The sequence below is a fragment of the Diplotaxodon limnothrissa genome, linkage group LG4 (genome assembly GCF_057381915.1).
Source record: "Diplotaxodon limnothrissa isolate DT_005_m linkage group LG4, D_limnothrissa_male_GT1.1, whole genome shotgun sequence".
Taxonomy (NCBI): Eukaryota; Metazoa; Chordata; class Actinopteri; order Cichliformes; family Cichlidae; genus Diplotaxodon; species Diplotaxodon limnothrissa.
In genome coordinates, this window is record NC_140599.1 from 26,970,665 (window position 1) to 26,985,495 (window position 14,831).

The following is a 14,831-nucleotide window of genomic DNA, read 5'->3' on the forward strand; positions in this document are numbered from 1 at the left end:
TTCTTTTAGAGTTTACCTTTATTTTAAGTCTAAAGCTGGTATGGTATCCTACGATTGACAGACTCATCCAAATGGCCTTATGTGGGGATATAAAATAGGTTTCTGTTTATATGTTTATTTTTCCTTATACTCGTGTATTTTACAACAGGCTACCGTTTAACCGAGTGATTGTTATCAGCTAAAGTTATACTTATACCAATCAAAGCAAAACTAATGCTATAAGTGTCTATTTATACGTACCTGCCGTGTTAAGATCGGGTCACTCACTACCGCATGCCAACCAGCTGGCTTGCACCTTGAGAAGTCCTGCTCTGCAAATTCATTGGCCTCTGCTGCTTAGCGTCAGCGCAGGGGGCTGGGCTCTGATGAGGACTTTGCTGTCAGGAATGCATAGTAGCACTAAAACCCCACTGACTGTGTCGCGCTGCTGCAGACATCACCTTTATGTTTGGGACGCACTTAAGCTGGATTACATACCGGTGGTTTCGAACAGCTTCTGTAGCCTCTAACTGACCTTTTTTATTTAATAATTAATATTATGCGAGTTTTTACTTGAGCTTACAAGAAAGTCGTCTCCTTTTTTGTATTTATTTGGCGAGAAAGAACTGTTTCATTACACGGCACGACTTCAATGCCACCTTCAACAACCATGAACAAAAGCGGAATGGTTACAAAAATCAACACCAGGATAAGGACTGACCCGTTCGCTGGCAGCTACGAGCTGGTGGGCAAAGAACTGGGCAGGTAAGTTTGTTTGTTGCCTGAAGGTTTTCGTTTTTTTTCCTCCAAGCAGTCATTGACAAAAATCCTAATACCTTCGTGCGTTGGCTGGACGTTGCAACAATGTCTGAACAGATTTAGGCAAATCGCTTAATCATATTAGAGTTACTCTCTGCACGTGTTACTGGGAAGCCTGCTAATTGAATATTTCCAATTGCGCTTTCCATCTGCTGGCGCGGAGCAGCGCTTTGGCACACGCAACGCGTAATGGTAATGCGCTTCTGTGAGTCCTGGCTGGAAGTTGCTAAATAGTTTTGAGACTCTGAAACATTTTTTAATTCTAAACAGTGACAATAACGAGTTGTGTGGAAATGCATGGACTGTTCTTATACATTATCTTTGCGATTTAAGGAAGAAAGGTTTTCGACTTGCTTAATATTTCTGCTGAGGTCCCGCGTGCACGATCCATTATATCCTGGTGTAAGTGGTACTGAAAATGAAAAACCTCAAATGTCAAGAGTGCTTAAGAATGGACTTGGAGTAATCGTTCTGAATGCGCGGCGATCTACACTGACATCAAGAAACATACGTGCAACAACTAATGATCAAACATGCGAAAACACAAAGCAAGACTTTCTAATCCTGGCCTATATAGTTCATTCTTGCTGCTTTCTTGACTATTTTCCTGTTTCATGTACCTGCTTTCCCACAAGTTAAATATCCTGTCTACCAACAGTGCCTTTTTTTTTTTTTTTTGTTTTGCTCTGGCTTCCTCTTTCTTTAGCCACATATATATTTATGTCTCCCAGTTGCTGGTTTGTGGATGCCAGCTGAAATTCCAGATTCCCGCTGTATTTAACTGGGGATTCCCCAATGTGCCAAATTACAATGACTTTCTCTAGTAAGCACTGCAGCATGAATAAAGAAGATGAGCTGTGTTTCGCTCCTTGGGTTTCACTCAATTCAGCAGCTGGTTGCACTCTCTGTTTTCACAAATCAACTTCAGGTTTGTTCTTTTGCACATGCTCAGTAATGTCCTAGTAAGTAGCCAATTACCTTTTATAAGACACCCTGGGACATGAGGGAGAGTAGCATGACCTGTCGTGCTGGCTTTAGGCTACCAGTGTAGTCTACAGCATCCTATAAACTTTTTTCTTTCCCTTCACTACCATAGATCAACTTTCACCCCCCCCCCCCCCCCCCCCCCCCCGTTTTTTTTTTTTTTTTTTTTTTTTTTAATCAAATCAACAACATCCTGAGATCAGGCTTCATAATCACATTAGGTGCAGGAATGTACGTAAGTGCCGCATGGCAGGAGATTAGCTTTATTGTACATTTGAATGCCGAACATTTCAACTGTAAATACCAGGCAATAATTCAGCGTTTGCAGAAAAAAAAAATGCCTCCTGACCCTTTTTTAAAGCCTTCTCATTATCACGCTCTGCATGGTTTCCTGCAGAAATGGCACAAAATATGTTGTGGGCAACCTGAAAGCAGGAAGAGGAACTCAGGTTGTGTGTCAGACTGTCTGTGAAAAAGGCAAATAAGAGCTGTCATTTTTCATTACACTTCAGACATGAGTCAGTGAGCCTCTGGGGAAGACAAAATGCAAACTGCACAGGAAACCAGTTTCTTAATCAAATTATCGCCATCTTGCGCAAAGGAATGTTTTGTGTCACAGTAAATTTGGTGATTGATAGCAGATGAGTTTCAGACAGGTTCCTGAAGAGAACTGTTTGAACTATATAACCGCAATTGCTGATTATTTGAGAAAGCACTTCTCATCATTAGCCAGAGTATGTTAAGACCTTTCTGTGTTAACAGTGAGATGTTGGTATTTTTAATCCAAAAAAGCAAAAATGTATTTTTTAAAATGTTAAATTATAGCGTGATATTTTTTTCTTTCTTTCTTTTTTTTTTTTTTTTTTTTTTTTTTAAATAACAAAAATATTCTTTTCATCTTCCTGGTGAACATGGCCGGCTACAAGATGGCCTTGTTTAGTAACCTCTGACCTGTTGTCAGCCTTTGAACGGACCCCCCCGGGCTGCCCTTTTCAATAACCACTAGTCATTTCTTTTCACTCTAATATGTAGCACCCAGCCCACAGCTCTGAACTTGGCTAATTAAGGATGAAAAGCCCCTGATGGCTTTTGCCTTTTCAGTCTGAACAATGACTCGTCACTACACTGCGAGACTGGGAAATGGGGTGGCAGCCAGCACACAACCAGACTCCATCCAGAACAGTAGCTGTTTTTTGGTCAGCAGCACAGTCAGCTTTAAGCAATACTGTGTGGGAGGAAAAATAGCTTCATTTATTTAGTTATCTTCTAGCATATTTTGCTCACTTTCCCCAAGCCTTGTGTGTTGTGTCTAAAGTGTAGCTTAAGAAAACACTGAGATGTTAGTTAGGTGTAGATGTTAAGATTACAGTGACTGTCTTCATGTTGCTTGGGTTCTAACTCGACTGTCAAACTGTGACATCCCCCCCAGCGTGTGGCCTGCTCAGTCACATTCATGTGGGTGGTCTTGGTCTCAGGACTGCTGTGTTTAGCTGACTGGTCAGCTTTTGTACAACTGTCAATGCAGAAGCAGTCTCTGGCTGAGGGTCTGGGTGGAGGTGTCAACACAATTCCATTTGTCCCTGCTGCTGTCAGCTGTGAAGAAAGGGAAGTGGTGCACAAGGCCTCATTTTCAGCCTGGGAGAGACGGCTGGTGATTGTGTTGGTTTGACCCAAATGCAGTTCTGAATACATCGGACATCCTGCCCTCACCCACAGCTGACCCTTAGCACCTTTTATGACTCTATTAATGTACATTCGGGGGGGGGGAGTCAATGTTTATTAAAATTAAACGTAGATAGTCTTAATGCTGTGTTTTACCAGTGACATTATGCAACCAAGCTGTCACATCTCTTTGTTTTTGCTTGACCTACAAAGTCGCAATACCCTTATCAGAACCCTGCCCTCTATTCTGCCGCTCTTGCCAAAAGTGTCAGCCTTATCTGCTCTCCTTCAGACCCTCCTGAAGGCTAGAGGAACAGGAGAAAGAAGGGGGATCTCTCAACGAATGCCTCCTTTGCACAGCATATCAGTGGTGAATAACGGTCTAAATTTTTCAAATGATGCCACATAAGCACCTTATCTCTGGACTTTTCCATAACCGCACCCTTGCTGTTGCACTTGTAGCCAATTGGGTTGCCTTTCCAAAATGCCTCATGTCTTCTTAACAGTCAAATATTGAGTGGATTGTATGCATTTTAAGTGACCTACATTTAACCCAGTAACAATTTGAAAAGGAAATGGACCCATGTCTAAACAAATTAAAAAAAATAAAATAAAAAATAAAATAAAAAAACACAGGAAGGTGGTTGTGATTTTTCTTCATGGCTAAACACTCTGTTGCTCTTTTTGTTGTTGTTGTTTCCCAGGGGAAAGTTTGCAGTTGTGAAGAAGTGCATTGAGAAGGCGACAGGGAAGCAGTATGCTGCCAAGTTCCTGCGAAAGCGACGGAAGGGCCAAGACTGCCGCATGGACATCTTAAATGAGATTGCTGTGCTGGAGCTGGCCAAGGCAAACCCCTTTGTGGTGACACTGCATGAAGTCTATGAAACCAGCACTGAGATCATTCTCGTTCTTGAGTGGTAAGTCACTAATGTTCTACATCACAAATATTCAACTCTCTTTCCCAAACTAGCAGTGGTTTGGATAGCTAATGGCATCATACAGCAGTAATCTAAATAATTCTTCCTGAATCTAAGTGTTTGAGCCATAGCAGAGAACTTGAGGGGGGTGATTAGGTCACCAGGTATTGGTGAAGAGAAAGGTGGGGTAGGCTCTGCGCAGGTTTCCCAGGTGTACCTTACAAATAATTCTTTTTCATAAGCACAGGTTTAGTTGGAAAAGCCTCAAATCTTACATACGTCATGCAACATCCTGTGTTTTGCAAGATAAGAACGTCAGAGCTTGGTGCTTCTGTGTGAATAATTAGATTTTATGCAGTATGGTCGGCTGATTTGCAAGAATAATAAAAAAAAAAAGGAAGTATTTCCTGGCATAGTTCTAGGCAAGTTGCTAGTTCTTAAAAAAAAAAAAAACCCAAAAAAAAACCACCCACGTGTGAAATGCACAGGCTTGCACTAGTTTAACATGGTCTCTACCTTAAATGGAAATTCTCTGTGTCTGTGGTTAGTCGCTCGTCTCGCTGTAGCGTGAACACCTCAGTTTCTTGTTACGCTTACTGATTGTGATGAAGTGTCACTTTAAATGCCACAGTAAAACTGCAGCATGCTTACTGTGTAAAAATGACAACATTAAGCTATGGATTACTCATTTAGATGCTACCGCTTGAATCTGGTTAAGGCAGTGATGACTCTCAAACATGCATGTGAACACAGCAGGTGGTTCACACTGCTGATTCAGTTCCCTAACAAGGTCAATTCAGCATTTGGCTTTTAATACTGTGGTTCAGATTTAAAAATCTTTAGGTATCTAGCGAGTGTCATCAAACTCCTTTCATGAAACACTTTAATTAGGATTTAGAAAGATCCCTTAGCATCTTAACCACCTCACTTCCCTCATTACACAAAGGAGTTTGTCCTTGAATCATGTTCCAGGGACCCTGTTCCACAACTGCTCACTTCTCAGGCAGAAATCCTTCTCCTGCTCAGGATCCACTCCAGTTATTCCCTTCCCAGACATGGAATGCTTCTGTAGAACAAAAGCTTCTCTATGGGGAAGGCTATGTTTGACCTCTTGACTAAAGTGCGAAAGGGGAAGTAGCACCATAGTTCACCCCTGCATGCCTGCAGAGAAAACATAGCAGGAGGTCAGTCTACAGTGGCCCACATTTCCTCTTCAGCCGCCAAAGAAGTTACGCTGGGAGTTGTTGGTGCGCTGGGATTTGAAGCAGAGTATGCATGCACGACATCTTAGCTCTGACAAAGCTTCTTTTTTTTTTTCTTTTTCTTTTTTTTTTTTAAATGTCAGTTATTTTCTGCTGCATGTCCTAAAAGCTACAGAAGAACTAACAGCAAGCGAATGAAAAACTGCATTCACAAACCGTCTGACCTCGGCATGAGTTTCAAGAATTGCAAACCATTTTCCATTTCCTGTGGGTTTAAATGTAAGCAGCAAGCAAAGCGCAGCTCCCAAAAGTAGCACACAGCCATGCCGGTAAAATGTCGTGTGCACACACACTTTTTGTAGCCACAACCACTTCCTTGTCAATGTTAGAGAAATGAAGTCAAAGTCTAATCATCTTCAAAAATACAGCTCCAGCATGCGTCAGTACCAAAGAAACCCCCAGGGTAATGACTAGTTTTAGACATGATCACTTTCATGAAAACCAAATCGCCTCTAAGTTCTTTTTGTGGAGAGTAACTTGAGGTAATCAGTGAGATAGGTTATCCATGGGGGGGGCAAAGTTCTTCCTAAATGCTATGCAACATAACCCAGGCTGTACTGGACTTTAACTGAAACATGCTCTAGGTGACAGAGGGCTATCATGTAGTAATGAGCCAAAAAGAATGATTACTAATCAAACAGAGGATTGACTTGTTTTGCCCCTTTTGCTTTCTTATCTATGCATTCAGAGTTTGGGTGGGAGTCAGCTGTTCTTAACTCTTGTCTTAAACCAATTATTTAGCTCAAACAGTGTGGTTGTGATAGGTTTGTTCTTTTGGACTGTTGTAGGGAGGATGTCTGCCTGCATTCTAAAGTAGGGAATGCATCAACTTCCAAAGCACAGCAACAATATTCAGACTTCAGGGAATTAGCCTGTCATTCTTGGCCACAATATATGCAAATGGTCTTTATTAGGATTTGAAAGCAAGGATCATTAAAGTATCCATCAGACTAACTTATTCCTTCAGTTCCTTCACCCACATGAAGGCATCAATAGCCAGCTTGCATTCATTTGGTTTACATGTGCAGATCAGCGTAAACCTATTGAGCCACTGCTCTTAAGTACTCTGGGGGTCATCAGCTGGGATTGACTGTGTTTACAGCAAGCAAGTATTTATTGCTAAGAGTTTAAAAAAAGAATTAGGTCTGAGAGAGGTAGAGTGCCCAAACCCAAAACAAAATGCTTTCTATTTTTACTGCTCAGGTTATTGAAGTTGGCAGGTTGAGAAGGCTAACGGGGATTTTAAGGTGCTGCTTGTATAACAGTCATGCCCAGGACCTAACGGGGACTGGAAGGTGCAGCTTATGTAACATTTGTGCCCAGGGCTGGAACAAAAAAAAATTTCCTCTGAAGATAAAAAGCATGTCTGCTTTCTAAATCCCCCACATATGGTTGCAGTGTTTTTTGGAGGGAGTCGACTGTCAGCTTCGTGCATTGCTAGAACTGACGGAGCACCTAACATAAATCCACCATGTCTCCACATTACTTAACGTTGTTATACAAGCACAGCAGGGCTATGCAGGAATCTTACTATTACGCAAAAATGAGCAAGCAGTTTGTTTCGAGTAAAGGAGTAGAAAACGATGCATGCTGGGGCTCATACAGAGCGGGTACAAACTTCACACTTCGCTGCTTCTTTCTTTCTGTTAAAATATTTTTACAAAGTGGTTAGGTGGCGGGTGTTTTTATTTTTTGTCTATTTCCTTCCCCTGTTTTAGTGAATTTATTTCAGTATATGAGGTTGTGAAGGAGCTTATCTGAAGCTGCTGATATGACCATTCTTATCTCTGCAATATTCCTGACAAGAGGAAAGTACTCACACAGGCGGGGTACCTAACACTGTACTGATTTATGTTGGACTCGCTTGCAGTGTGTAGATGTGGATGAACTTTGTTTCTCTAACACAAATGAGGGGGAAATGGTTATATAATTGTAAAGAAAGCAGTAATGGCTTTATATTTTTTCCCTTTTTGTGCGATAGGTTGATAATTTGCATTGCCAACTTATGTGACTGAAACTGAGTGGAAGGGTGTGTTTGTAACTTTCGAGGAGCAATTTATTATTACAAGTGCAAATGAAAGTGAGCCAAGCTAAACTTCACTGGGTGGTTATCCACTCAAAGTTATGTTCTTCTCATCTTATCCTTAGTTTCTTTTTATTCAGTTTTCCTTTCTGTGTTTTTCTTCCAGTGCCGCCGGTGGCGAAATCTTCAACCAGTGTGTTGCGGATAACGACGAAGCCTTTACAGAGAAAGATGTGATACGACTGGCCAGGCAGATCCTGAACGGGGTGGCCTTTCTGCATCGGAATAATGTGGTGCATCTGGATCTGAAGGTAAATGCACAAGAAATGTTAATGACAAATATAGGACGGTGCGTTCTCTCAAGAGTCAGAATGGGGAAGATATTATTTCTCTTATGCAACCACAGCTCATTCAGCGTGCCACGACTTTGTTCCCGTGAGGAATCACTTTATAAAAGCATCTGACCTAACTATCATGTTTTCTTTGATGTGTCTTGAGGTAACAAAGCAGCCGTCACTGAGATTTTCTTTTCTTTCTTGATGCGTCGGGCTTCTGGTTACACATTACACAATGTGTTCTAGATAAAATTATCCGTTGAGATGCACTAAATTGTTTTAGAAGGGCTTTCAAATGTTTGAGATCTTGTGTCAAACTGTTTTCAAAAGAGAAATCATTCATTATCGAAGCATTCCTGTGGTTCCTCAGGCTTTGCTGGCTCAAGTCTGATATTTGGATTTCTCTTTCTTGTATGTATCCCATTGTTCCAGCTAAATCTGGCATTAGGCCAGCCTGGCCCGGATTTAGGTTGTATGTACACTACAGTATTTACATAGACTAACCATAGAGCCATTTAAGTGTTTGGCAGAAATGCCTTTACCTCTCTTCAGAATTGTCTGATAGGCTTATTGGATGATCTGGGCTCAAAGGCCCAGTTAGCAAGTTGACTGATGACCTAGACCCCTAATCCTGTCAGGATCAGTTTTCCCAAATGCTTTGACTCGTAGATGCGTAATTAATTACCTCAGGCTGCTCAAATCAGTCTTTATCTCCTTATGTAACCTTTGCCTAATCCGCATGTGTGCGCTCTCCAGCCTCAGAACGTCTTGCTGACCAGCGCCACACCTCTAGGGGACATTCGTATTGTGGACTTTGGCTTGTCTAGACGAATGGACAACATCACAGAAGTCAGGGAGATCCTGGGTACCCCAGAGTATGTGGGTAAGTCCTGCTTTCAGCTACAAATTACCCAAAACTACATGTTTCTTTTTCTTTTTTTTCAAATGTGAGCACATTTTAAGGTGACTAACTTTGGCCATGTGTTTCTGTTGCAGCCCCAGAGATCCTGAACTATGAACCCATTAGCACTTCTACAGATATGTGGTAAGTGTGCTACTTTAGATAGTATTTCCACTCATGTTAGAGGACGCCACACACAGCTAATTTAATCTAGATAAATATTCAAGACAATGACATCACCTCCCTAACGTGCAAAAGACAATTTTGTGTCTAGACCTTTGACCACAAGACAAACCTTGCTACATACTTGCATTTAATTGGCTCATCATAGAATAGTGGAAGCCAGCCAGATGTGTGGGGCTTTGCAATACACTGTGTAACCATAAACGACAATGACTTGCCCCATAAACACCTTCTCCTTTCTCCTTCCTCTTTACCAGGAGTATTGGGGTTCTGACTTATGTCATGCTCACGGGCGAGTCTCCTTTTCTGGGTGCTGACAAACAGGAGACATTCCTCAACATCTCTCAAGTCAACATAGACTATTCACCGGATACATTCGAGGGCATCTCCTCGCTGGCTGTTGACTTCATCAAATCTTTGTTGGTTAAAAACCCAAGGTGAGGCTCTTTTTAAACAGTAAAGGTGAAGATGAATAGATGTTATGGCTTAACAACAACAATCTTTATTTATAGAGCACATTTAAAAGCCTTGGGCATACCAAAGTGCTTTACATAAAACAATAAAAGGTTCAAACATTGATAACGGATAAAAAAAATAAAAAATAACGAGTTATGTTCATAGATAAAAGCTACCAATAAGAATGACTACAGCACATGGGTAATAGCAAGATAAAAGCTGTACCACCATAATAAAAGACACCAATAGAAAGATAGGAGGGAATTAATACAAGAGGTCAATAGGTCACAGCAACCAAACAAACAAACAAACCAGCAATTAAAAGGTGGAGAAGGCAAGTTTAAAAAGATATGTTTTAAGCTGTGATTTAAAAGAATGAATAGAATCAGATGCCCGGATGCCAATCGGGAGATTGTTCCACAGCACAGGTGCAACAAGAGCAAACGATCGATCACCTCTAGTCTTAAGTCGAGATCTGGGCTGAGCCAGCAGTAACTGTGACGATGACCTTAAAGCCCTAGCAGGAGCATAAGGGTTTAAAAGGTCCTTAAGGTAGCTGGGTGCAGTGTTGTTAGTAATTTTAAAAGTAAACAACAAAATTTTAAATTGAATACGATATTTGACAGGCAACCAGTGCAGATCGGCAAGGACAGGAGTAATGTGGGCAAACTTGCTGGTTTTGGTTAGAATGCGAGCTGCAGCATTCTGAACTGTCTGTAATCTCTGTAAAAGGGAAGAGTGGAGACCACAATAAAGTGAATTACAATAGTCTAGCCTCGACGTTACAAAGGCGTGGATGAGCTTTTCGAGATCTTTATGCGGGATATAGCGCCTAGCCTTAGAGATAAGACGGTAAGACTTAATGTGGAGAGTTTCCATCAGCATCACTTTGAGCAGATTAACACACCAAGGATGTGAGTCAGGTTCACACCGGCACGAAAGCACACGTCGGCACACGTCTAAATGAGCGTTTGTGGTAACAAGATTTGCGTCACTTGGGCGAGAAGTCGTTTCCTTTCTTGCAAATGCTGGTTGTGAATTTTACTCATTTAGCAAACTTTTAGTTCAGCATTTTTGGATTGACGTTAGATCAAACACTGATGCACGTCTTACCTTTTCCCTGCATTACCATTTCGTTAAATTCAGCGGAACCTCTCAAAGATCTTTAAAAAAGATGTGTTTAGAAAAGCATCAGCAGATGCAGACACACAATCTCCAGTCAGTATCATTTAATTGCAGGAGTACAGTGGCAGCACTGGAAAAAGGCAGATATTTCACCGTCTGAGTAATCGGTTAGAGACGGAGGGGAAAAAATCTTGACAGCAAATGGCGTCGTCTTTGTGGCTTTTCGTGCCCAATGTTGAAAAGTAATTTGGCCAACTTGTAAGAAAATGTCTTGAGTGAATCTGAAGATCTAGGCAATCAATCTGTTATGTAATGTCTCTGGGATTTTTCCACTTATGCACAGTGTTATTGTGTTTGTGTATACAGGAAGAGGGCCACAGCAGAGGAATGTCTCAATCACCCCTGGCTGAACTCCTGTCCTCACTCCCACCCACACCTCCACAACAGGTCGCCGTCCTCTTTGGATGAGCCGGAGACGAGTCAGTCCGAATCGGAACCAGAGAGTCCAGCTCCGTCCCCTGAGCTAGACGTGATTGGATCATTTCTCAGGTGCCCAGGCCAAGGTGAGCTGAAGGCGGGCCGTGGCGCCTTCTCTTTCAGTGAGCCCCCTTTCTGCACAAGACCCGAAATCCAGCAGGAGCTCATTTGCTGACTGATGTTTCACAGTTGGAAAGGGACTCAGTAAATTGAAACTCCATGGAGCAGAACCTGAAAACCTTTAAGCCTTGAAGTGCTTGGTTTTGATCGGAACCAGGACCGTGTTTGAGTGGCTGCAGTTTGCCCGCCTGCTCCTACTGCTGCGACGTCTGTGAGCTTGATACCTCTGCCTGCGCCTGTGTGTGTCACTGTGTATATGTTAAATAATACACGCTACTCAGTGCTAGTTAGAATGATTGTACAGGAGGAATATGACAGGGCTTGAAGATGCAGGACAAAGGAGTGGGAGAAAACAAGGACTTTGTTGAGGACTGCACTGCTGCCTTATGTGATAAATCTGAACTTGGCTCAGCTGAACACTGGCTAGTTCACCCCTGCACACATACTGCTTTATCCCCAATTAGCCTTCGGACGGGGTTTCAGAGGAGAGATGGCCTCCCACTTCTTTGGATGACTTCACTCAGTGTGTGCTCTCATCTAAACAAGTTACGTTTCAGTGACCCAGACAGACCTTCTGTGACGAGTTGAAGAAAGTAAAGCATTCTGACAGGTGGATCTACTTAAGAAAAAAGAATGGAAAGCAATGAGCAGCGCCCTATGCGAAAGCCAGACGTTAACTGTATTGTTTATTAATGTGTCTTGTACCATTTTTAGCCCCTCAAACTGTCAAAGCCACATCGATGCCTGAGGTTAAGATGGATATGGTAGCATTGTTATTATTGAGGACAATCATGAGCACTTTTATTTTGTTATTGGACTTTTGTGTAAAACCAAAGGCTCATCAAGCACAGTTAGGTGTCACACGATGTACTGTACATATTAACCAGTCTGCAACACCCTCTGTTTTTGTCACGTGACCTGTTTTTTTTTTTCTTTTTCATTAAGTGCCACTCTTTTAACCTCACTTCTGTTAATGTTACAGTTGAAATTTTTACTTTTTTTTTTTTTTTTTTTTTTTTTGTCGGTTTTGTTGACCTTTGCACAAGTTGCACATTTTGGTTTTTGTTTTTGATTTGCTGCAAGGTTGCCATTAGATGTCACAAAATTTGTCGAGCATGATATCAGCCTTGGAAAGAGGGAATCGCAGGGGCTGGATTTTTTTTTTTTTTTTTTTTTTTTTTTTTTTTTTTTTTTTTTTTTTTTAAATATGGAACAGAATAAAATATAATGTCACGGAAAACTGAAGCCCAAGATGTCTTTGAATATGTGATGTTTGCCTTTAGATGCTCGGGAGCAGAGAATTGATATTTTCTCAAAAGAAAGTACTGAAAATGTATATTGAGTTTGTAATATTTTTTTTTTGTTGTCGTTTTGTTTTATCATTGTATAGATGTTAATGTCATTATATTGTATTTGGTAACTTTGTTAACTTTTATGTATTACTGTGTTTCGCCTCTCGAATTTCAGGAAGGTTTGCACTTGTCCTTGTGGACGTTATGTTAAAATAAATGTTGATGGCTTGCATTATGAAATTTAACAATCATGAGAAATACATTTGAATTTTGTATCAAAATATTGAGTCTGGTTGTGGTGAGTTTTTCCTCCTCCCTTTCCTTTTTTCTTTATCGTAGCAGCAATAAGAGAATATGCTTTCTGGAAAAACTAAAAAATGTAATAACATGTTTATGATGTAATTCAATGAGATCCAGTTAGTGGGCATGAGCTCTTCCGAGAAGGCTGACTAAAAATAAACATTCATGAATTCCAGACAATCGATCTTTATAAATCTATCTTTTCCTCTTAGAACCATCATCATGACGTCAAAGTTTTTACATTTTTCCAGTATCTTAGTAAAATGAGCGATGCTTTGATCTGTTGCTTGTTTTTTCTTTTTCCGCTATTCTACAAATGTTAGGATGCTAACACACTGAACTAAAATAAGAACGTCACAGTATGACGTCAGCATGTTACATACAGGTACTGGCACGGTGCCTGATTGTAGTTTAATGGCCGTTTCTTTTCTTCATTCCAGCTTTCAAATAAAACTGGGTTGGGTGGTGAGGGAAATCAATGCTTTCCAAACTGAAATTAAAGAACTGTTAAGCAAAAGGAAGGTCCACTAAAGCTGTTTTTGTCAGTCAATAGAATTTAAATTGCTAGTTATTTTTTTTTGTCTTGACATGAATCACTTGGATTTATTATGATACAGAGCTACATATCTAAACATAGATATGATATATTTGTGAAAAAGTTTAAATATCAAATATTTCATGACTATCTACACCAGGGGTGTCCAACTCCAGGCCTCGAGGGCCGGTGTCCTGCAGGTTTTAGATGTGTCCTTGATCCAGCACAGCTGATTTAAATGGCTAAATGACCTCATGTCTTGAAGTTCTCCACAGGCCTGGTAATGAACTAATCATTTGATTCAGGTGTGTTGACCCAGGGTGAGATCTAAAACCTGCAGGATACCCGCCCTTGAGGCCTGGAGTTGGACACCCCTGATATAGACACTATTAGCACGTCCTATGGATCTCTCTGCTTGTTTGCACTGTTGTTGCTTAGTTACAATCACTTGTATCTAACAATGCATACAAAACAATCCTACGTAGAACAGCAGTGACCAGCCTTTAACATTTGTGATTAAAAAATAAGGTATATTTTCTTCTTGATTCCCAGTTTGGGAACAGCGCTCAGTCTTTGTGAGGCTATCATACTTTGTTATCATCCCATTTCGTATTTTGCATGCTGCTGCTGAACAACAGCCCGTTTCATGCTTTCTGTTGAGCTCCTGTCAGTAGTTCACCTGTGTGTCCTTAGAAAAGCATACCAACACAATTACATTAGCTAAGAGCAGATTTCCTCTGAAAGCATCTGTTTTTCTTCTCAATATGTCTTTCTGCATGCAGCATCATAAATTTACAAAAAAAGAAGCCCCCTCAGGCTAGTCTTCCTTAAATATCCTGCAGCCGCTGTGAACAGGAAATGCCAGGATTATGTAAAGAGGAACAGAGAGCAATCCGTTCCAGTGTAATCATAGCTTCTTTCCCTTTTTTTTCTCACCCCTGTGATTGTTTACTTGTGTCAGTTCAAACAATATCCGTGCCTGCCAATATCCCGAATTCTTGCTTTAATGTCTTCTTCCTCTTGTTGTTGGCATTGAGCCAGTTCATCTCCATGGTCCTGGTCTGGTGGCTCTTGGCTGCATCTGCTGTTTCCCTTAAAGAAAATCCTTCTTCTACATGGAGCTGAGGAATGCCAGAAATGTCTCTAACTGGCCTGCTTTCAACATTGTCCTTCCAAAACTGTCTTTTATGCATCTCTTCCCTTTCATCTTCCTTATGAATTTGTTTCCATACCACAGCGCACACACATAAACACACGCACTTACTAGAAGTCACTGATTAAGTGGCTGTTTCCCAGAAAAAAATCAGGTTCAGTTCATGTGACTTTGATATTTGCGGTGACCATTAGGAGATGATTTAAGGCAGATGTGGAGACAGTTTGTACTGTCTTCTAACTTTGAGTGCACTCCAAAATCTTACCGTGTGGCAAACAAGAACTTAGTTCCTACAAATCCAAACAAAT

At 41.0% G+C, this 14,831-nt stretch overlaps 1 protein-coding gene across 1 annotated transcript; it reads left to right on the top strand.

Moving 5' to 3' along the window:
* Window positions 1-417: 417 nt before the first annotated feature.
* On the top strand, window positions 418-12,388 carry stk17al (serine/threonine kinase 17a like). The gene is made up of 7 exons (XM_085351777.1): window positions 418-744; window positions 4,149-4,361; window positions 7,813-7,957; window positions 8,738-8,864; window positions 8,978-9,026; window positions 9,323-9,502; window positions 11,013-12,388. The coding sequence occupies exons 1-7, from the start codon at window positions 632-634 to the stop codon at window positions 11,296-11,298; spliced, it is 1,113 nt and encodes a 370-aa protein (XP_085207903.1). The 5' UTR covers window positions 418-631; the 3' UTR covers window positions 11,299-12,388.
* The last annotated feature ends 2,443 nt before the right edge of the window (window positions 12,389-14,831 follow it).

What these genes read in the sequence shown, in the direction of transcription:
- stk17al (XM_085351777.1), top strand. Translation starts at nt 632, where the DNA reads ATGCCACCTTCAACAACCATGAACAAAAGCGGAATGGTTACAAAAATC. An exon ending in GTGGGCAAAGAACTGGGCAG is followed by an intron (nt 745 to 4,148) that starts GTAAGTTTGTTT and finishes GTTGTTTCCCAG; the next exon opens with GGGAAAGTTTGCAGTTGTGA. An exon ending in TGGTGCATCTGGATCTGAAG is followed by an intron (nt 7,958 to 8,737) that starts GTAAATGCACAA and finishes TGCGCTCTCCAG; the next exon opens with CCTCAGAACGTCTTGCTGAC.